This window comes from Oncorhynchus nerka, linkage group LG27 (genome assembly GCF_034236695.1).
Source record: "Oncorhynchus nerka isolate Pitt River linkage group LG27, Oner_Uvic_2.0, whole genome shotgun sequence".
Classification (NCBI taxonomy): domain Eukaryota; kingdom Metazoa; phylum Chordata; class Actinopteri; order Salmoniformes; family Salmonidae; genus Oncorhynchus; species Oncorhynchus nerka.
Genome location: NC_088422.1, coordinates 5031285 through 5055040, shown reverse-complemented (window position 1 = coordinate 5055040; position 23756 = coordinate 5031285). Strand labels below are relative to the sequence as shown.

The window sequence follows — 23756 nt, the reverse complement described above, 5'->3', positions numbered from 1 at the left end:
CCACCGACTCCACTCTGTTGCCGACTCCACTCTGTTGCCGACTCCACTCTGCTACCGACTCCACTCTGCTACCGACTCCACTCTGCTACCGACTCCACTCTGTTGCCGACTCCACTCCACTCTGCTGCCGACTCCACTCTGTTACCGACTCCACTCTGCTACCGACTCCACTCTGCTACCGACTCCACTCTGCTACCGACTCCACTCTGTTGCCGACTCCACTCCACTCTGCTGCCGACTCCACTCTGCTACTGACTCCACTCTGTTGCCGACTCCACTCTGTTGCCGACTCCACTCTGTTGCCGACTCCACTCTGTTGCCGACTCCACTCTGTTGCCGACTCCACTCTGCTGCCGACTCCACTCTGTTGCCGACTCTACTCTGTTGCCGACTCCACTCTGCTGCCGACTCCACTCTGTTGCCGACTCCACTCCACTCTGCTGCCGACTCCACTCTGCTACCGACTCCACTCTGTTACCACCTCCACTCTGTTACCGACTCCTCTCTGCTGCCAACTCCACTCTGCCACCGACTCCACTCTGTTACCGACTCCACTCTGCTACCGACTCCACTCTCCCACCGACTCCACTCTGTTACCGACTCCACTCTGCTACCGACTCCACTCTGTTACCACCTCCACTCTGCCACCGACTCCACTCTGTTACCGACTCCCACTCTGCTACCGACTCCACTCTGCTACCGACTCCACTCTGTTGCCGACTCCACTCTGTTGCCGACTCCACTCTGCCACCGACTCCACTCTGCCGCCGACTCCACTCTGTTACCGACTCCACTCTGCCACCGACTCCACTCTGCCACCGACTCCACTCTGCCGCCGACTCCACTCTGCCACCGACTCCACTCTGTTGCCGACTCCACTCTGCTGCCGACTCCACTCTGTTGCCGACTCCACTCTGTTGCCGACTCCACTCTGTTGCCAACTCCACTCTGCCACCGACTCCAGTCTGTTGCCGACTCCACTCTGTTGCCGACTCCACTCTGCTACCGACTCCACTCTGCTACCGACTCCACTCTGCTACCGACTCCACTCTGTTGCCGACTCCACTCCACTCTGCTGCCGACTCCACTCTGTTACCGACTCCACTCTGCTACCGACTCCACTCTGCTACCGACTCCACTCTGCTACCGACTCCACTCTGTTGCCGACTCCACTCCACTCTGCTGCCGACTCCACTCTGCTACCGACTCCACTCTGCTGCCGACTCCACTCTGTTGCCGACTCCACTCTGCTGCCGACTCCACTCTGCTGCCGACTCCACTCTGCTACTGACTCCACTCTGTTGCCGACTCCACTCTGTTGCCGACTCCACTCCACTCTGCTACTGACTCCACTCTGTTGCCGACTCCACTCTGTTGCCGACTCCACTCTGCTGCCGACTCCACTCTGCTGCCGACTCCACTCTGTTGCCGACTCCACTCTGTTGCCGACTCCACTCTGCTGCCGACTCCACTCTGCTGCCGACTCCACTCTGCTACCGACTCCACTCTGCTACCGACTCCACTCTGTTGCCGACTCAACTCCATTCTGCTGCCGACTCCACTCTGCTACCGACTCCACTCTGCTACCGACTCCACTCTGCTACCGACTCCACTCTGTTGCCGACTCCACTCCATTCTGCTGCCGACTCCACTCTGCTACCGACTCCACTCTGTTGCCGACTCCACTCCACTCTGCTACTGACTCCACTCTGTTGCCGACTCCACTCTGTTGCCGACTCCACTCTGTTGCCGACTCCACTCTGCTGCCGACTCCACTCTGCTACTGACTCCACTCTGTTGCCGACTCCACTCTGCTGCCGACTCCACTCTGCTGCCGACTCCACTCTGCTGCCGACTCCACTCTGCTGCCGACTCCACTCTGCTGCCGACTCCACTCTGCCGCCAACTCCACTCTGCCGCCGACTCCACTCTGCTACCTACTGACTCCACTCTGCTACCTACTGACTCCACTCTGCTACCGACTCCACTCTGTTGCCGACTCCACCCTGTTGCCGACTCCACCCTGTTGCCGACTCCACCCTGCTGCCGACTCCACCCTGTTGCCGACTCCACCCTGCTGCCGACTCCACTCTGTTGCCGACTCCACTCTGTTGCCGACTCCACTCTGCTACCTACCGACTCCACTCTGCTACCGACTCCACTCTGCCGCCGACTCCACCCTGCTGCCGACTCCACTCTGTTGCCGACTCCACTCTGTTGCCGACTCCACTCTGCTACCTACCGACTCCACTCTGCTACCGACTCCACCCTGCTGCCGACTCCACTCTGTTGCCGACTCCACTCTGCTACCTACCGACTCCACTCTGCTACCTACCGACTCCACTCTGCCGCCGACTCCACTCTGCCGCCGACTCCACTCTGCTGCCGACTCCACTCTGCCGCCGACTCCACTCACGATGTACTGATTTGGATCGTATTTCATTCATGTTGGAGTTTTGATTTTCAAAAGTGTGTGTAACTAGGTGCAGTGATTGAAACTCCTCATGACGCACTAAAGCAGAACGTGATGTGCTTTTCAAAGGTCCCATCCTTGTAGGTGGTCTACATTTAGTTCCTGTATAAAAACCATGGTCAGAAATAGCCTGTCGTCTCTGTGTTTTTATAGCTAAAGCAGACAATAGTGTTGATCTAGATGTGGTCGTGTATTTCTCCTTGTTGCAGTGTACTGCTTGTATCGAAAGAGGCCACCCACACACTATAAACATACTTACGCGAGGGAAACATCAGACTGAGGGACACGAGCACATTTTCATTGTCTGCACATGAACGACGAAGAAAAATGTAGACCTCCTCCTCTTCCTCTTTTTCTTCGTCCATTTAGAAAGAAGTGTCCCTGGAGAGGACCGGGGGAGGAGGAGGAGGGGCAGACTGTTTGCTCTTCACTCCTCTCTGTTTCATCAGACTTCTCTCAGTAGAAGGCTGTAGTAGGGTGTAGGGTGTAAGGTGTAGGGTGTAAGGTGTAGGGTGTAGGGTGTAAGTACTTCTCTCAGTAGAAGGCTGTAGTAGGGTGTAGGGTGTAAGTTGTAGGGTGTAGGGTGTAAGGTGTAGGGTGTAAGTACTTCTCTCAGTAGAAGGCTGTAGTAGGGTGTAGGGTGTAAGGTGTAGGGTGTAGGGTGTAAGGTGTAGGGTGTAAGGTGTAGGGTGTAGGGTGTAAGGTGTAGGGTGTAAGGTGCAGGGTGTAGGGTGTAGGGTGTAAGGTGTAGGGTGTAAGTACTTCTCTCAGTAGAAGGCTGTAGTAGGGTGTAGGGTGTAAGGTGTAGGGTGTAGGGTGTAAGGTGTAGGGTGTAGGGTGTAAGGTGTAAGGTGTAAGGTGTAGGGTGTAAGGTGTAGGGTGTAGGGTGTAGGGTGTAGGGTGTAAGGTGTAGGGTGTAAGTACTTCTCTCAGTAGAAGGCTGTAGTAGGGTGTAGGGTGTAAGGTGTAGGGTGTAGGGTGTAAGGTGTAGGGTGTAGGGTGTAAGGTGTAGGGTGTAGGGTGTAGGGTGTAAGGTGTAGGGTGTAAGGTGTAAGGTGCAGGGTGTAGGGTGTAAGGTGTAAGGTGTAAGGTGCAGGGTGTAAGGTGTAGGGTGTAGGGTGTAGGGTGTAAGGTGTAGGGTGTAAGGTGCAGGGTGTAGGGTGTAAGGTGTAAGGTGTAGGGTGTAGGGTGTAAGGTGTAGGGTGTAGGGTGTAAGTACTTCTCTCAGTAGAAGGCTGTAGTAGGGTGTAGGGTGTAAGGTGTAGGGTGTAAGTACTTCTCTCAGTAGAAGGCTGTAGTAGGGTGTAAGGTGTAGGGTGTAAGGTGCAGGGTGTAGGGTGTAGGGTGTAAGGTGTAGGGTGTAAGGTGCAGGGTGTAGGGTGTAAGGTGTAAGGTGCAGGGTGTAGGGTGTAAGGTGTAAGGTGTAGGGTGTAGGGTGTAAGGTGTAGGGTGTAAGGTGCAGGGTGTAAGGTGCAGGGTGTAGGGTGTAGGGTGTAAGGTGTAGGGTGTAGGGTGTAAGGTGTAGGGTGTAAGTAGGGTGTAAGGTGTAGGGTGTAAGGTGTAGGGTGTAAGTAGGGTGTAAGGTGTAGGGTGTAAGGTGTAAGGTGTAAGGTGTAGGGTGTAGGGTGTAAGTAGGGTGTAAGGTGTAGGGTGTAAGTAGGGTGTAAGGTGTAAGGTGTAGGGTGTAAGTAGGGTGTAAGGTGTAGGGTGTAAGTAGGGTGTAAGGTGTAAGGTGCAGGGTGTAGGGTGTAAGGTGTAAGGTGTAAGGTGTAGGGTGTAAGGTGTAGGGTGTAAAGTGCAGGGTGTAAGGTGGAGGGTGTAGGGTGTAGGGTGTAAGGTGTAGGGTGTAGGGTGTAAGGTGTAAGGTGTAGGGTGTAGGGTGTAGGGTGTAAGTAGGGTGTAGGGTGCAGGGTGTAAGTAGGGTGTAGGGTGTAGGGTGTAGGGTGTAAGGTGCAGGGTGTAGGGTGTAGGGTGTAAGGTGCAGGGTGTAGGGTGTAGGGTGTAAGGTGCAGGGTGTAGGGTGTAGGGTGTAAGGTGTAGGGTGTAGGGTGTAGGGTGTAAGTAGGGTGTAGGGTGCAGGGTGTAGGGTGTAGGGTGTAAGTAGGGTGTAGGGTGTAGGGTGTAAGGTGTAGGGTGTAGGGTGTAAGGTGTAGGGTGTAAGGTGCAGGGTGTAGGGTGTAGGGTGTAGGGTGTAAGTAGGGTGTAAGTAGGGTGTAGGGTGTAGGGTGTAAGTAGGGTGTAGGGTGTAGGGTGTAGGGTGTAAGTAGGGTGTAGGGTGTAGGGTGTAAGTAGGGTGTAGGGTGTAGGGTGTAAGGTGTAGGGTGTAAGGTGTAGGGTGTAAGGTGCAGGGTGTAGGGTGTAGGGTGTAAGGTGTAGGGTGTAGGGTGTAAGTAGGGTGTAGGGTGTAAGTAGGGTGTAGGGTGTAGGGTGTAGGGTGTAAGGTGTAAGGTGTAGGGTGTAAGGTGTAGGGTGTAAGGTGCAGGGTGTAAGGTGGAGGGTGTAGGGTGTAGGGTGTAAGGTGTAGGGTGTAGGGTGTAAGGTGTAGGGTGTAGGGTGTAAGTAGGGTGTAGGGTGTAGGGTGTAAGTAGGGTGTAGGGTGTAGGGTGTAGGGTGTAAGGTGCAGGGTGTAGGGTGTAAGGTGCAGGGTGTAGGGTGTAGGGTGTAAGGTGCAGGGTGTAAGGTGCAGGGTGTAGGGTGTAGGGTGTAGGGTGTAAGTAGGGTGTAGGGTGTAGGGTGTAAGTAGGGTGTAGGGTGTAGGGTGTAGGGTGTAAGTAGGGTGTAGGGTGTAGGGTGTAGGGTGTAAGGTGCAGGGTGTAGGGTGTAAGGTGTAGGGTGTAGGGTGTAAGGTGCAGGGTGTAGGGTGTAGGGTGTAAGGTGCAGGGTGTAGGGTGTAGGGTGTAGGGTGTAAGTAGGGTGTAGGGTGTAGGGTGTAAGTAGGGTGTAGGGTGTAGGGTGTAGGGTGTAAGTAGGGTGTAGGGTGTAGGGTGTAAGTAGGGTGTAGGGTGTAAGGTGTAGGGTGTAAGGTGTAGGGTGTAAGGTGCAGGGTGTAGGGTGTAAGTAGGGTGTAGGGTGTAGGGTGGAAGTAGGGTGTAGGGTGTAGGGTGTAAGTAGGGTGACTGTTATATGACTTGTTTATATCACAAGGCTCCAAAATGTTTTTTTTTTTTTTTAAAGATCAAAAGAGTTTTCCCTCTGTCTGTTTATCACACGGTGCTCAGCGATGTTTATTATTTATTATATGTGCCACTGTTCAGCGATGTGTTTATTATTTATTATGTACCACTGCTCAGCGATGTGTTTATTATTTATTATATGTGCCACTGCTCAGCGATGTTTATTATTTATTATATGTACCACTGTTCAGCGATGTGTTTATTATTTATTATGTACCACTGCTCAGCGATGTGTTTATTATTTATTATATGTACCACTGTTCAGCGATGTGTTTATTATTTATTATATGTGCCACTGTTCAGCGATGTGTTTATTATTTATTATATGTGCCACTGTTCAGCGATGTGTTTATTATTTATTATATGTGCCACTGTTCAGCGATGTTTATTATTTATTATATGTGCCACTGTTCAGCGATGTTTATTATTTATTATATGTACCACTGTTCAGCGATGTGTTTATTATTTATTATTTACCACTGCTCAGCGATGTGTTTATTATTTATTATATGTACCACTGTTCAGCGACGTGTTTATTATTTATTATATGTGCCACTGTTCAGCGATGTGTTTATTATTTATTATATGTGCCACTGTTCAGCGATGTGTTTATTATTTATTATATGTGCCACTGTTCAGCGATGTTTATTATTTATTATATGTGCCACTGTTCAGCGATGTTTATTATTTATTATATGTACCACTGTTCAGCGATGTTTATTATTTATTATATGTGCCACTGTTCAGCGATGTTTATTATTTATTATATGTGCCACTGCTCAGCGATGTTTATTATTTATTATATGTGCCACTGTTCAGCGATATGTTCAGCACAGTCTGGAGTCAACAGCCTTCGGAGGATCATTTAAATGACTCAATACCACCACACATTTTAAAAACTGGATCGTTGTTTTTTGATTTTGAAGTGTTGAGATCATGACGAGGTTCACCCGTAATAAAATAAAATAAAATAAAAACCTACACATTTGGAAAACACTTTGACGTATTGGGAGTATATATAAGGCTATGAGTATATATATATGAGGCTATATAACAATGACCATAACTATGTCTTCCCTTCAGAAGATCCACATAAAAATTTCAAACCCCAAAGTTGTTGTGACATACAGTGCCTTCGGAAAGTATTCAGACCCCTTGACTTTTTCCACATTTTGTTTTTATTAAAGCCTTATTCTAAAATGGATTACACACAATAGGCCATAATTACAAAGTGAAAACAGGTTTTTGAGAATTTTTGCAAATGTATAAAATGTTTTTAAAAAAAAACAGAAATACCTGATTTACATAAGTATTCAGACCCTTTGCTATGAGACCCGACATTGAGCTCAGGTGCATCCTGTTTTCATTGATCATCCTTGAGATGTTTCTTCAACTTGATTGGAGTCAACCTGTTGTAAATTCAATTGATTGTACATGATTTGGAAAGGCACACACCTGTCTATATAAAGTCTCACAGTTGATAGTGCATGTCAGAGCAAAAACCAAGCGACGAGGTCGAAGGAATTGTCCATAGGGTTCCGAGACGGGATTGTGTCGAGGCACAGATCTGGGGAAGGGTACCAAGACATTTCTGCAGCATTGAAGGTCCCCAAGAACACAGTGGGGACAAGATTCTCTGGTCTGATGAAACCAAGATTGAACTCTTTGGCCTGAATGCCAAGCGTCACGTCTGGAGGAGACCTGTCACCATCCCTACGGTGAAGCATGGTGGTGGCAGCATCATGTTGTGGGGATGTTTTTCAGCAGCAGGGACTGGGAGACTAGTCAGGATCGAGGGAAAGATGAACAGAGCAAAGTACAGAAAGATCCATGATGAAAACCAGCTCCAGACTGCTCAAGACTGGGGTGAAGGTTCACCTTCCAACAGGACAACGACCCTAAGCACACAGCCAAGACAACGCAGTGAAGCATGGTGGTGGCAGCATGGAGACTGGGAGACTAGTCAGGATCAGGGCAAAGATGAATGGAGCAAAGTACAAAGACATCCTTGATGCAAACCTGCTCCAGAGCGCTCAGAACCTCAGACTGGGGCGAAGATTCCCCTACCAACAGGACAACGACCCTAAGCACACAGCCAAGACAATGCAAGAGTACTACAGGACTACAACACAAAGCACAAGACCATGCAGGAGTTGCTCCGATACAAGTTTCTGAATGTTCTTGAGTGGCCCAGCCAGAGCCCAGACTTGAACCCTTTCGAACATCTCTGGAGAGACCTGAAAATAGCTGTGCAGCAACGCTCCCCATCCAACCTGACAGAGCTTGAGAGGCTCTGCAGAGAAGAATGGGAGAAACTCTCCAAATACAGCTGTGCCAAGCTTGTAGTGTCATTACCCAAGAAGACTTGAGGATGTAATCGCTGCCAAAGGTGCTACAACAAAGTACTGAGTAAATGGTCTGAATACTTATGTAAATGTGATATCAGCTAAAATGCCATTATGGGGTATTGTGATGTCATTATGGTGTATTGTGATGTCATCATGGGGTATTGTGATGTCATTATGGGCTATTGTGTGTATATTGATGAGGGGGAATTTAAAAAAAATATATATATTTTAGAATAAGGCTGTAAATTAACTAAAATGTGGAAAAAGTCAAGGGGTCTGAATACTTAACGAAGGCACTGTAGCTACCCAGCATCTGTTTACTTTAAAGGCTTTATGTATCATTATGTATCATTATGTGTCATTATGTATCATTATGTGTCATTATGTGTCATTATGTGTCATTATGTATCATTATGTGTCATTATGTGTCATTATGTGTGCCTATAGGTTCTAGGACATGCTATATGGTTGTGACTGTTTGTGACTGCGTTCATAAAATCAAATCAAATTTTATTAGTCACTACAACAGATGTAGACCAAATCACCAGGCCAAAACAGTGAAATGCTTACTTACGAGCCCCTAACCATCAATGCAGTTTTCAAAAATATGGAAAAGAAATAAAAGTAACAAGTAATTTGTAAGTCGCTCTGGATAAGAGCGTCTGCTAAATGACTTAAATGTAAATGTAATTGAAGAGCGGCAGTAAAATAACAATGGTGAAGCTATATGCAGGGGGTACCAGTACGGAGTCAATGTGGAGGAGCTGTTTAGAAGCCTCTTGGACCTAGACTTGGTGCTCCGGTACCGCTTGACATGCAGTAGCAGAGCGAACAGTCTATGACTAGGGTGGCTGGAGTCTGACAATTTTTAGGGCCTTTCTCTGACACCGCCTGGTATAGAGGTCATAGACCTGGCAGGAAGCTTGGCCCCGTTCTCACTACCCTCTGTAGTGCCTTGCGGTCGGAGGCCGAGCAGTTGCCATTCCAGGCAGTGATGCTCTCGATGGTGCAGCTGTAGAATCTTTTGAGGATCTGAGGACCCATGCCAAATCTTTTCAGTCTCCTGAGTGGGAATAGGTTTTGTCGTGTCTTGGTGTGTTTGGACCATGATAGTTTGTTGTTGATGTGGACACCAAGGAACTTGAAGCTCTCAACCTGCTCCACTGCAGTCCCTTCAATGAGAATGGGGGCGTGCTCGGTCCTCTTTTTCCTGTAGTCCACAATCATCTCCTTTGTTTTGATCACGTTGAGGGAGAGGTTGTTGTCCTGGCACCACACGGCCAGGTCTCCGACCTCCTCCCTATAGGCTGTCAAGTCGTTGTCGGTGATCAGGCCTCTACCACCAGGTCTCTGACCTCCTCCCTATAATCAGTCTGGCCCTGTGGCATTGTGAATGTTGACCTGTTTAAAAGTCTTCACATTGGCTGCGGAGAGCGTAATCACGCAGTCTTCTGGAACAGCTGGTGCTCTCATGCATGTTTCAGTGTTATTTGCTTCAACGCGAGCATAGAAGTAGTTTAGCTCGTCTGGTAGGCTCGTGTCGCTGGGCAGCTCTCGGCTGTGTTTCCCTTTGTAGTCTGTAATGGTTTGCAAGCCCTGCCACATCCGACGAACGTCAGAGCCAGTGTAGTATGATTCAATCTTTGTCCTCTATTGAAGCTTTGCCTGTTTGATGGTTTGTCTGAGGGATTTCTTATAAAATTCCGGGTTAGAGTCCCGCTCATTGACAGCGGCAGCTGGTTCAGGTATGTACTTTGAGGGTCACTGTGGGGACGACGTCATCGATGCACTTATTGATGCCATCGTAGGAATTCTGGAACATATTCCAGTCTGTGCTAGCAAAACAGTCCTGTAGCTTAGCATCTGCTTCTTCTGACCACTTTTTTATTGATCTAGCCACTGGGGCTTCCTGCTTTAATTTTTACTTGTAAGCAGGAATCGGGAGGATAGAATTATGGTCAGATTTGCCAAATGGAGGGCGGGGGAGAGCTTTGTATGCGCCTCTGTGTGTGGAGTAAAGGTGGTCCAGAGTTTTTTTCCCACTTTTAACATGCTGATAGAAATTTGGTAAAACGGATTTAAGTTTCCCTGCATTAAATTCCCCGGCCACTAGGAGCTCCGCCTCTGGGTGAGAGTTTTCCTGTTTGCTTATGGCGGAATACAGCTCATTGAGTGCGGTCTTAGTGCCAGCCTCTGACTGTGGTGGTATGTAAAACAGCTACGAAAAATACAGATTCAAATTGTCTTGGTAGATAGTGTGGTCTACAGCTTATCATGAGATACTCTACCTCAGGCGAGCAATAGCTCGAGACTTCTTAGATATTGTGCACCAGCTGTCATTTACAAAAATACATAGTCCACCACCCCTTGTCTTACCAGACGCCACTGTTCTACCCTGCCGGTACATCGTATAACCAGCCTGCCGTATGTTGATGATGTCGTCGTTCAGCCACGACTCAGTGGAGCATAAGATATTACAGTTTTGAATGTCCCGTTGGTAGTTTAATCTTCCGTGTAGGTCATCGATTTTATTCTCCAAAGATTGCAAGTTTTCTAGCAGAATGGTTTTTATTCGATCGCCTACGAATTCTCAGATGGCAGCCCGCCCTCTGGCCCCATCTTCACACAAATCACAGGGGATCTGGGCCCAAGAAAGCAGAATATAATTTGCGTCGGGCTCATCAGACTCGTTAAAGGAAAAAAAGGATTCTGCTTGTCCGTGGTGAGTAATCGCAGTCCTGATGTCCAGCAGTTATTTTCGGTTATAACAGACGATAGCGGCAACATTATGTACAAAATAAGTAAAACATTTTTTTTTTAAACTTACAAACATCACACACACAAAAACAATCTGTTGGGGAATAAATAAAATGTCAGCCTTCTTCTCCGGCACCATGGTTACATCCTCAATGGGTCCATATGTTGGAGCATTTTATTTACTGATAGTGTTTCACCATAAACAGGCTCTACTACACCAATCACCAAGGAGGACCTGCAGGCGTTGACCAATGACAAGAGCGACACATCCAACCGCACCATTACCTTCAACGTGATTCGTCGACCAAAACTAGGCAGACTGGTGACAGTGCTGGCTGATAATTTCACTGTTGACGTCTCATCCTTCACACAGACCATGGTAAGAGCAGAACCTAACAACTAACCAGAACCTGCTGATTTCAGATTAGTGTTCATAATGAATAGGATTATTTGATTATTTGACAATTAATATGATTAAATAGACAGATCCTGGATCAGCACTCCTACTCTGGGACACTTGATACAAACAGTAAAGAGAAGGCCAAAAGTGTCCAAAGCTGTCATCAGTGGAGTGAATCTAAAATCTAAATTATATTTTGATTTGTTTAACACTTTATTGGTTACTACATGACTCCATATGTATTCATAGTTTTGACGTCTTCACTATTGTTCTACAATGTATAAAATAGTAATAAAAACCTTGGAATGAGTAGGTGTGTACAAACCTTTGACTGGTACTGTATGGCCGCAGTAGTTTTATACAAGAAGACAAAATAAGACTCTGGGAAAGTATATTGTGATTAATTTGTTCAGTAAAACAATATTTACGGTGAGAAACAAACAGAAGGAAACTCCACAGGATATAAATTCCAATTCAAGCCGAAACAAAATGTTGTTTGGCCTTTACGGGAAGCGTGGTCAGTGTTTTTGATTGGATAAGGCCTCAGGTCACACTCTCTACAGCTGAGTACATAGACATGCATTAATACATATGTTTATATTCTGAATAACAACGACAGATATTCTCCAGCGGAAGAAGCAACTCGTGTGAAGTGTTCGTTGAAGACTAAAGTTCTGATGTTCAGTGTTTTGTGTTAATGCTTTATATTTTTTTGGTTACGTTGAAATGGGGGCCAAATGTTGGTTACAAAAGTGGGGAAATTCCCGGGCTTGCCCTTCTGATTCATAGTAACACCAGCCTTCACTGATTTCTGGTCTCAGGTGGACCAGCGGGAGATTCTGTACATCCAGAGTCTTGTGGCGTCGGTTGGCTGGTCCGCTATGGACTCAATGACCTTCTCAGTGTCCTCACCTCCAGCTTCCCTAGAGAACGAGACCTTCAGGATGGACATCTCCTACGAGAATGCTGGACCCGACCGCAAGACTCTGCTCCTCGCTAACACAGGTGGGCCTTTGGTGAATCATTGCATAATGTCTTGTTGTTGTACATCATCAATGTTCATTTTCCAGGATTATTATACAATTAAGGGGAGAACCATGGAGAACCAAAGCTGCCAAAATTAGAGCTCAATTAATAAATAAATGCACACACAAATAGATAAATGTAAAAAATAAAATATAAAAAAAATGGATGAATGATTGCACACATACAGTGCATTCAGACACCTTTTTTAACATTATGTTACTTATTCTAAAATGGATGAAATCGTTTTTTCCCCTCATCAATCTACCCACAATACCCCAGAATGACAAAGAAAAAACTGGGTTTTAGAAATGTTTGCAAATGTATTAAAAACAAAAATTGAAATATCAAATTTATATAAGTATTCAGACCCTTTACTCAGTACTTTGATGAAACACCTTTGGCAGCGATTACAGCATCGCGTCTTCTTGGGTAATGACGCTACAAGCTTGGCACACCTGTATTTGGGGAGTTTCTCTCATTCTTCTCTGCAGATCCTCTCAAGCTCTTGTCAGGTTGGATGGGGAGCGTCGCTGCACAGCTATTTTCTTGTCTCTAGAGCTGTTTGATCATATTCAAGTCCAGGCTCTGGCTGGGACACTTGGGGACATCCTGTCCCGAAGCCACTCCTGCGTTGTCTTGGCTGTGTGCTTAGGGTTGCTGTTCTGCATTTTTGCAAGCTCCAAGTGGGTTGTCATGCCTTTTACTGAGGAGTGGCTTCCGTCTAGCCACTCTATGATAAAGGCCTGATTGGTGAAGGGCTGCAGAGGGGACCTTCTGGAAGGTTCTCCCATCTCCACAAAGGAACTCTTGAGCTCTGTCAGAGTGACCATCGGAATTTCTTGGTCACTTCCCTGACCAAGGCCCTTCTCCCCCGATTGCTCAGTTTGGCCGGGCAGCCAGCTCTAGAAAGAGTCTTGGTGGTTCCAAACTTCTTCCATTTAAGAATGATGGACGCCACTGTGTTCTTGGGGACCTTCAATGCTGCAGAATGATGGACGCCACTGTGTTCTTGGGGACCTTCAATGCTGCAGAAATGTTTTGGTTCCTTCGACCTCATGGCTTGGTTTTTGCTCTGACAACTGTTCTAACCTCTACACTCTAACCACTAGGCTGAGCTCAATTTTGAGTCTCATACCAAAGTGTCTGTATTTTTTAAAATTTGACCTTTATTTAACCAGGCAAGTCAGTTAAGAACAAATTCTTATTTTCAATGACAGCCTAGGAACAGTGGGTTAACTGCCTGTTCAGGGGAAAATCGACAGATTTGTGCCTTGTCAGCTCGGGGGTTTGAACTTGCAACCTTCCGGTTACTAGTCCAACGCTCTAACCACTAGGCTACCCTGCCGCCCCTCCACTCTAACCACTAGACTACCCTGCCGCCTCTACACTCTAACCACTAGGCTACCCTGCCACCTCTACACTCTAACCACTAGGCTACCCTGCCACCTCTACAGTCTAACCACTAGGCTACCTACCTCCTCTACACTCTAACCACTAGGCTAACCACTCTGTCGATTTTCCCCTGAACAGGCAGCTACCTGCCTCCTCTACACTCTAACCACTAGGCTACCCTGCCACCTCTACACTCTAACCACTAGGCTACCTACCTCCTCTAACCACTAGGCTACCCTGCCACCTCTACACTCTAACCACTAGGCTACCTGCCTCCTCTAACAACTAGGCTACCCTGCCACCTCTACACTCTAACCACTAGGCTACCTGCCACCTCTACACTCTAACCACTAGGCTACCTGCCTCCTCTAACCACTAGGCTACCCTGCCACCTCTACACTCTAACCACTAGTCTACCTACCTCCTCTACACTCTAACCACTAGGCTACCCTGCCTCCTCTACACTCTAACCACTAGGCTACCCTGCCGCCTCTACACTCTAACCACTAGGCTACCCTGCCACCTCTACACTCTAACCACTAGGCTACCCTGCCACCTCTACAGTCTAACCACTAGGCTACCTACCTCCTCTACACTCTAACCACTAGGCTAACCACTCTGTCGATTTTCCCCTGAACAGGCAGCTACCTGCCTCCTCTACACTCTAACCACTAGGCTACCCTGCCACCTCTACACTCTAACCACTAGGCTACCTACCTCCTCTAACCACTAGGCTACCCTGCCACCTCTACACTCTAACCACTAGGCTACCTGCCTCCTCTAACAACTAGGCTACCCTGCCACCTCTACACTCTAACCACTAGGCTACCTACCTCCTCTACACTCTAACCACTAGGCTACCTGCCACCTCTACACTCTAACCACTAGGCTACCTGCCTCCTCTAACCACTAGGCTACCCTGCCACCTCTACACTCTAACCACTAGTCTACCTACCTCCTCTACACTCTAACCACTAGGCTACCCTGCCTCCTCTACACTCTAACCACTAGGCTACCCTGCCGCCTCTACACTCTAACCACTAGGCTACCCTGCCGCCTCTACACTCTAACCACTAGGCTACCCTGCCACCTCTACACTCTAACCACTAGACTACCCTACCACCTCTACACTCTAACCACTAGGCTACCCTGCCGCCTCTACACTCTAACCACTAGGCTACCCTGCCCCTCTACACTCTAACCACTAGACTACCCTACCACCTCTACACTCTAACCACTAGGCTACCCTGCCGCCTCTACACTCTAACCACTAGGCTACCCTGCCGCCTCTACACTCTAACCACTAGGCTACCCTGCCACCTCTACACTCTAACCACTAGGCTACCCTGCCACCTCTACACTCTAACCACTAGGCTACCCTACCACCTCTACACTCTAACCACTAGGCTACCCTGCCACCTCTACACTCTAACCACTAGGCTACCCTACCGCCTCTACACTCTAACCACTAGGCTACGCTGCCGCCTCTACACTCTAACCACTAGACTACCCTGCCACCTCTACACTCTAACCACTAGACTACCCTGCCACCTCTACACTCTAACCACTAGACTACCCTGCCACCTCTACACTCTAACCACTAGACTACCCTGCCTCCTCTACACTCTAACCACTAGGCTACCCTGCCGCCTCTACACTCTAACCACTAGGCTACCCTGCCACCTCTACACTCTAACCACTAGGCTACCCTGCCTCCTCTACACTCTAACCACTAGACTACCTGCCTCCCCTACACTCTAACCACTAGGCTACCCTGCCACCTCTACACTCTAACCACTAGGCTACCCTGCCACCTCTACACTCTAACCACTAGGCTACCCTACCTCCTCTACACTCTAACCACTAGGCTACCCTGCCGCCTCTACACTCTAACCACTAGGCTACCCTGCCACCTCTACACTCTAACCACTAGGCTACCCTACCTCCTCTACACTCTAACCACTAGGCTACCCTGCCGCCTCTACACTCTAACCACTAGGCTACCCTGCCACCTCTACACTCTAACCACTAGGCTACCCTACCTCCTCTACACTCTAACCACTAGGCTACCCTGCCGCCTCTACACTCTAACCACTAGGCTACCCTGCCTCCTCTACACTCTAACCACTAGGCTACCCTGCCACCTCTACACTCTAACCACTAGACTACCCTACCACCTCTACACTCTAACCACTAGGCTACCCTGCCGCCTCTACACTCTAACCACTAGGCTACCCTGCCGCCTCTACACTCTAACCACTAGGCTACCCTGCCACCTCTACACTCTAACCACTAGGCTACCCTGCCACCTCTACACTCTAACCACTAGGCTACCCTACCACCTCTACACTCTAACCACTAGGCTACCCTGCCGCCTCTACACTCTAACCACTAGGCTACCCTGCCACCTCTACACTCTAACCACTAGGCTACCCTGCCTCCTCTACACTCTAACCACTAGACTACCTGCCTCCCCTACACTCTAACCACTAGGCTACCCTGCCACCTCTAGACTCTAACCACTAGGCTACCCTGCCACCTCTACACTCTAACCACTAGGCTACCCTACCTCCTCTACACTCTAACCACTAGGCTACCCTGCCGCCTCTACACTCTAACCACTAGGCTACCCTGCCACCTCTACACTCTAACCACTAGGCTACCCTACCTCCTCTACACTCTAACCACTAGGCTACCCTGCCGCCTCTACACTCTAACCACTAGGCTACCCTGCCACCTCTACACTCTAACCACTAGGCTACCCTACCTCCTCTACACTCTAACCACTAGGCTACCCTGCCGCCTCTACACTCTAACCACTAGGCTACCCTGCCTCCTCTACACTCTAACCACTAGGCTACCTGCCGCCTCTACACTCTAACCACTAGACTACCCTGCCTCCTCTACACTCTAACCACTAGGCTACCCTTCCGCCTCTACACTCTAACCACTAGGCTACCCTGCCACCTCTACACTCTAACCACTAGGCTACCCTGCCTCCTCTACACTCTAACCACTAGACTACCTGCCTCCCCTACACTCTAACCACTAGGCTACCCTGCCACCTCTACACTCTAACCACTAGGCTACCCTGCCACCTCTACACTCTAACCACTAGGCTACCCTACCTCCTCTACACTCTAACCACTAGGCTACCCTGCCGCCTCTACACTCTAACCACTAGGCTACCCTGCCACCTCTACACTCTAACCACTAGGCTACCCTGCCGCCTCTACACGCTAACCACTAGGCTACCCTGCCACCTCTACACTCTAACCACTAGGCTACCCTACCACCTCTACACTCTAACCACTAGGCTACCCTGCCACCTCTACACTCTAACCACTAGGCTACCCTGCCACCTCTACACTCTAACCACTAGGCTACCCTACCGCCTCTACACTCTAACCACTAGGCTACCCTGCCACCTCTACACTCTAACCACTAGGCTACCCTGCCGCCTCTACACTCTAACCACTAGGCTACCCTGCCGCCTCTACACTCTAACCACTAGGCTACCCTGCCGCCTCTACACTCTAACCACTAGGCTACCCTGCCACCTCTACACTCTAACCACTAGGCTACCCTGCCGCCTCTACACTCTAACCACTAGGCTACCCTGCCTCCTCTACACTCTAACCACTAGGCTACCCTACCGCCTCTACACTCTAACCACTAGGCTACCCTGCCTCCTCTACACTCTAACCACTAGGCTACCCTGCCTCCTCTACACTCTAACCACTAGGCTACCTGCCGCCTCTACACTCTAACCACTAGGCTACCCTGCCCCCTCTACACTCTAACCACTAGGCTACCCTGCCTCCTCTACACTCTAACCACTAGGCTACCCTGCCACCTCTACACTCTAACCACTAGGCTACCCTGCCACCTCTACACTCTAACCACTAGGCTACCTGCCTCCTCTACACTCTAACCACTAGGCTACCCTGCCGCCTCTACACTCTAACCACTAGGCTACCCTGCCCCCTCTACACTCTAACCACTAGGCTACCTGCCCCCTCTACACTCTAACCACTAGGCTACCCTGCCGCCATATAGTTATGTAAATGAGACATCTGTTTCTTCTTTTTAATAATTAATTAAATTAATTAATTAAAAATTCCTAAACTTTTTTCGCGTTGTCATTATGCAGTATTGTGTGTAGATTGAGGAAATTGTTTTATTTAATCCATATTTAATCCATAACGTAAAAAATGTGGAAATGGGTCTGAATATTTCAAACTGTAATTACGGCAGCTTCGGTCCTCCATACCGACTTTTCTCTCGTTGCATTCTAGGTGCGGTGGTGACCGAGGGTGACCACTTCGTCATCGACGAGTCCAAGCTGGATGCGTCTAACCTTATGTCCAAGCTGCCCACACCCCAGCGCAGCTCTCACGAGATCTGGTTCCAGGTAAAGTCTCTACCCCAGCACGGGGTCATTGTGGTGGGAGAGAGGAACCTCACTGTGGAGAAACCCAACTTCTCCCAGTACATCCTCAACAAGTATGGCATCACATACCGGCACGACGACTCCGAGACACTCCACGACCACTTTGTCTTCGACACCTGGCTGAACCCCAAGGGTAAGCCGGCCCAGCGCCCTCTGGAAGACAGCCAGGTACTTAATGTTGCTAACCTACCTTGTATTTTGCACACTTTTATTCAACTGTTAATTTTTTAAATCTGTTCGAACATTGTTTATGTTGCAAAATGAATTGCCTCCATTGAGGATATTGGAAGTTCTGCTTCAAACTCTTAATGCAGAGGACAAGATTCCATTCAACAAAATAAAGTAATATTCTTCTTCTCTAATCAGGTTCTGGAGGAGTGTTTCAACATCACGGTGATCCCAGTCAACGACCAACCGCCCGTTCTGAAGACCAAAGCCCCCAGCCTGAGTGTGGTGCAGGGGGACACAGTGGCCCTGGGGCCGGAGAACCTCAATGTGGAAGACTTGGACAACCCTTCAGAGGATATCCAGTACACTGTCGTCAGCAAGCCCAACAACGGCTATCTGGCCCTGGGAGGAAGCCTGAACGAGTCTGTGGTGTCCTTCACTCAGGCTCAGATCAACAGTGGGATGGTGTACTTTGTTCATGATGGAAGCCGGGCTTCTGGGGTGTTTTATTTTAGTGTTTCCGATGGCCATCACAAACCGGTCTATAAGCTCTTCAACCTCGAGGTGACGGAGATCACCATCTCCCTTGTCAACAACACTGGGCTGGCTCTGGAGCAGGGACAGATGTCCGTGGTTTTAACCCAGGAGAGTCTGGTGGCAGAGACCAACGGAAAAAACACAACGGTTCACTACCGGATCACCGCTGCGCCACGGTACGGCAAGATCCTCCGGCTGGATGACCAGGAGGTCAACCAGTTTGAGCAGGAGGACTTAAGGACGGGTCGCGTGTTTTATCACATGACGGCCCTCACGTCTGGTCAGGACAGCTTTGAGTTCACCGCGTTTACATCGGAAGCTAACCTGACAAACCAGGTTGTCAACATCACAGTTAAGCCCCTGGTCAGGTTTGGCGAGGGGGTGAGAATATCCAATGGCATCGTGGTCAAACTCAACACTGGTTTCCTCAACGCCACTGAGCTGGCTTCTCTATCCGTCAGCGACCCTTTCTTCGAGGTCGTCTCTCATCCAAAGTATGGAAAGCTGGTCCGAGGAAAACCCAAAGCTGGTAAGAAAACCGAGCCACTGGGGTCTTTCTCCTTCCAGGATGTGAAGCAGGAGAGGCTATCCTTCGAGCTCAACGCTAACATGACTGGAGTGCAGGAGCTGAACGACTCGCTGGTGTTCATTCTGAAAGCGGAGAACGTCCCACCTGCCAGGGGAGAGTTCCGGTTCACTATCGTTCCGTATGATCCATCGCTAGTTCTAACCACCAAGAGTCCCATCCTGACCACCAGCAGTCCTTTCTCTCAGCCTCTGAACCAAACGATAGTGTTCGGTGTTGGGACGGCACTACCCTCTCTGTCCACCTCCCTCCTTTCCACACAGAGACCCAGCAAGACCCACCAGAAGTTCAAAGGTCGCAACCGCTGGGGGAACACCAACAGGAACGACTCGGCAGGTACAGATACTACTCTGGGCAAGCCCACCCTGAGTAAAGGAGACGACAATGAGATTTCCTTTGTGAATACACCGGTCCGAGTAGAGTCATACCCACAAAAGTCTTCCAACCTGATATTGGTGATCCTACCTCTCCTGGCCATGCTCTTATTGGTCATCATCCTGGTGGTGCTGGTTTTCCTGCTGCGACGCAACAGGAAGAGGAAACAGAAACCTGTCACCTCGAAGCCGCCAGCCTCACCCTCGCCCTCAACCCCACCGGCCTATAACGGCCAGTCGCAGAGGAGCGCGGCTGTTCCCACGGTAACGGTGACCCCACTGAGCCCCAGTAGCCCTGCCCTGGACAGACTGCTTCCTTCAGCCAATCAGGGCTTAGTTAGCAACTCCACATCACTGCTACTTTGCTCGTGGAACGGTGTAGATCCAGAGAGTTCAGCCCAGCTCATTAGGACCACACCCCCCACTCTACAGCAGAACCAATACTGGGTGTGACTCTGTAGCTGCTGCCACCTAGGGGAGGGATGGGGAAGTGGACTGTCTACCCTGTACACTAACATCCATCCCCACCAACCCCACTCATCAGTTACACTGTAAACCATGACACTGCTGTACTATTTGTTTTGTGATATAATCAAAGCATTTTCTACTGAAGCTAAGCACAATCAGCACTGGGAATTCTAACCACTATCTCCACTTTGCAACATAATTAGTACTGGGAATTCCAACCACTATCTCCACTTTGCAACATAATTAGTACTGGGAATTCCAACCACTATCTCCACTTTGCAACATAATTAGTACTGGGAATTCCAACCACTATCTCCACTTTGCAACATAATTAGTACTGGGAATTCCAACCACTATCTCCACTTTGCAACATAATTAGTACTGGGAATTCCAACCACTATCTCCACTTTGCAACATAATTAGTACTGGGAATTCCAACCACTATCTCCACTTTGCAACATAATTAGTACTGGGAATTCCAACCACTATCTCCACTTTGCAACATAATTAGTACTGGGAATTCTAACCACTATCTCCACTTTGCAACATAATTAGTACTGGGAATTCCAACCACTATCTCCACTTTGCAACATAATTAGTACTGGGAATTCCAACCACTATCTCCACTTTGCAACATAATTAGTACTGGGAATTCCAACCACTATCTCCACTTTGCAACATAATTAGTACTGGGAATAACAACCACTATCTCCACTTTGCAACATAATTAGTACTGGGAATTCTAACCACTATCTCCACTTTGCAACATAATTAGTACTGGGAATTCTAACCACTATCTCCACTTTGCAACATAATTAGTACTGGGAATTCCAACCACTATCTCCACTTTGCAACATAATTAGTACTGGGAATTCCAACCACTATCTCCACTTTGCAACATAATTAGTACTGGGAATTCCAACCACTATCTCCACTTTGCAACATAATTAGTACTGGGAATAACAACCACTATCTCCACTTTGCAACATAATCAGTACTGGGAATTCTAACCACTATCTCCACTTTGCAACATGATTAGTACTGGGAATAACAACCACTATCTCCACTTTGCAACATAATTAGTACTGGGAATTCCAACCACTATCTCCACTTTGCAACATAATTAGTACTGGGAATTCCAACCACTATCTCCACTTTGCAACATAATTAGTACTGGAAATTCCAACCACTATCTCCACTTTGCAACATAATTAGTACTGGGAATTCCAACCACTATCTCCACTTTGCAACATAATCAGCACTGGGAATTCCAACCACTATCTCCACTTTGCAACATAATTAGTACTGGGAATTCCAACCACTATCTCCACTTTGCAACATAATTAGTACTGGGAATTCCAACCACTATCTCCACTTTGCAACATAATTAGTACTGGGAATTCCAACCACTATCTCCACTTTGCAACATAATTAGTACTGGGAATTCCAACCACTATCTCCACTTTGCAACATAATTAGTACTGGGAATAACAACCACTATCTCCACTTTGCAACATAATTAGTACTGGGAATAACAACCACTATCTCCACTTTGCAACATAATTAGTACTGGGAATAACAACCACTATTCCCACTTAACAACCTAATAAGGAGCTGGTAGCCTATCACTGCTGGACAAAATAGACACAATCATGAATAGGTACTGACCACTAGTCCAACTCATCTCCACCAACTACTGGGAACATGTTCAGTATTGCAGAAGTTACCCCTCCAAACATGTGTGGGGTTTCAAACAAACCGTAATGCGTGGACATCGCACTGCACAGCTTAAGTGTAAATTGCATAAAAAAAAAAAAAGAGAGAATAGAATAGAATTTAAAATATAATTCAACTTTATAGTACAATTGGTTAGAACCGAACCCCCCCCCCCCTATACACAAATGCAGTGTGATGTTGGCGCAATATGCATCCTAGCCGAATTGACTCTACAATACTATACATGTTAATATTGATGTTTGCTAGCATGGTTACTGGGTTGACGTATCTTCCATTAAGTCCTTCTCATGGGATTATTATGAGCAATGATCACCGTTCAGAAAGGAAACACCGCGTAGAAATGTTGTTCCACCATTTATTAAAAAAGGGAGTAACGGGCGATATAGGCTCTGACTTTTGGAGTTTTTAGCTCAAAGCCCAAGCAAAGCGTCAATATATAAGATGACCTACAAGCAGTGAGCGCGGTTAAACTAAACCAATCGCCCAGCAGGAAAACAGGAAGTAGAAACTCAAAAAACACATGAACTATAAAAGGCTGGCGAGGGAAGGACGGCTCATAACTAGCAGTGAGTAAGTATCACAGGCGGCTGGTGGTGCCGTAATTAGGGAAGGACGGCTCATAACTAGCAGTGAGTGAGTATCACAGGCGGCTGGTGGTGCCGTAATTAGGGAAGGACGGCTCATAACTAGCAGTGAGTAAGTATCACAGGCGGCTGGTGGTGCCGTAATTAGGGAGGACGGCTCATAACTAGCAGTGAGTATCACAGGCGGCTGGTGGTGTCGTAATTAGGGAAGGACGGCTCATAACTAGCAGTGAGTATCACAGGCGGCTGGTGGCGACTTAATTAGGGAGGACGGCTCATAACTAGCAGTGAGTATCACAGGCGGCTGGTGGCGACTTAATTAGGGAGGACGGCTCATAACTAGCAGTGAGTAAGTATCACAGGCGGCTGGTGGTGCCGTAATTAGGGAAGGACGGCTCATAACTAGCAGTGAGTGAGTATCACAGGCGGCTGGTGGTGCCGTAATTAGGGAAGGACGGCTCATAACTAGCAGTGAGTAAGTATCACAGGCGGCTGGTGGTGCCGTAATTAGGGAGGACGGCTCATAACTAGCAGTGAGTATCACAGGCGGCTGGTGGTGCCGTAATTAGGGAAGGACGGCTCATAACTAGCAGTGAGTATCACAGGCGGCTGGTGGCGACTTAATTAGGGAGGACGGCTCATAACTAGCAGTGAGTATCACAGGCGGCTGGTGGCGACTTAATTAGGGAGGACGGCTCATAACTAGCAGTGAGTATCACAGGCGGCTGGTGGTGCCGTAATTAGGGAAGGACGGCTCATAACTAGCAGTGAGTATCACAGGCGGCTGGTGGCGACTTAATTAGGGAGGACGGCTCATAACTAGCAGTGAGTATCACAGGCGGCTGGTGGCGACTTAATTAGGGAGGACGGCTCATAACTAGCAGTGAGTATCACAGGCGGCTGGTGGCGACTTAATTAGGGAGGACGGCTCATAACTAGCAGTGAGTATCACAGGCGGCTGGTGGTGCCTTAATTAGGGAGGACACCTCATAACTAGCAGTGAGTATCACAGGCGGCTGGTGGTGCCTTAATTAGGGAGGATGGCTCATAACAAGCAGTGAGTATCACAGGCGGCTGGTGGTGCCTTAATTAGGGAGGACGGCTCATAGCGGCTGGAACGAAGTTAATGGTGTCAACCACTCTGAAACTCTGTGTTTGATTCCATTCCATTAACTTCGTTCCAGCCGCTATGAGCCGTCCTCCCTAATTAAGGCACCACCAGCCGCCTGTGATACTCACTGCTAGTTATGAGCCGTCCTCCCTAATTAAGGCACCACCAG

At 48.4% G+C, this 23756-nt stretch overlaps 1 protein-coding gene across 1 annotated transcript in view; it reads left to right on the top strand.

Annotated features, from left to right (window-relative positions):
• LOC115127035 (chondroitin sulfate proteoglycan 4-like) overlaps positions 1 to 21512 on the top strand; it is a 118022-nt gene extending 96510 nt beyond the window's left edge. Inside the window, exons 12-15 of the mRNA XM_065011336.1 lie at positions 10958 to 11130; positions 11973 to 12156; positions 17868 to 18190; positions 18389 to 21512. Of these exons, the coding sequence (XP_064867408.1) occupies positions 10958 to 11130; positions 11973 to 12156; positions 17868 to 18190; positions 18389 to 20140 (2432 nt within the window). The 3' untranslated portion in view covers positions 20141 to 21512. The remainder of the gene's footprint in view (positions 1 to 10957; positions 11131 to 11972; positions 12157 to 17867; positions 18191 to 18388) is intronic.
• The last annotated feature ends 2244 nt before the right edge of the window (positions 21513 to 23756 follow it).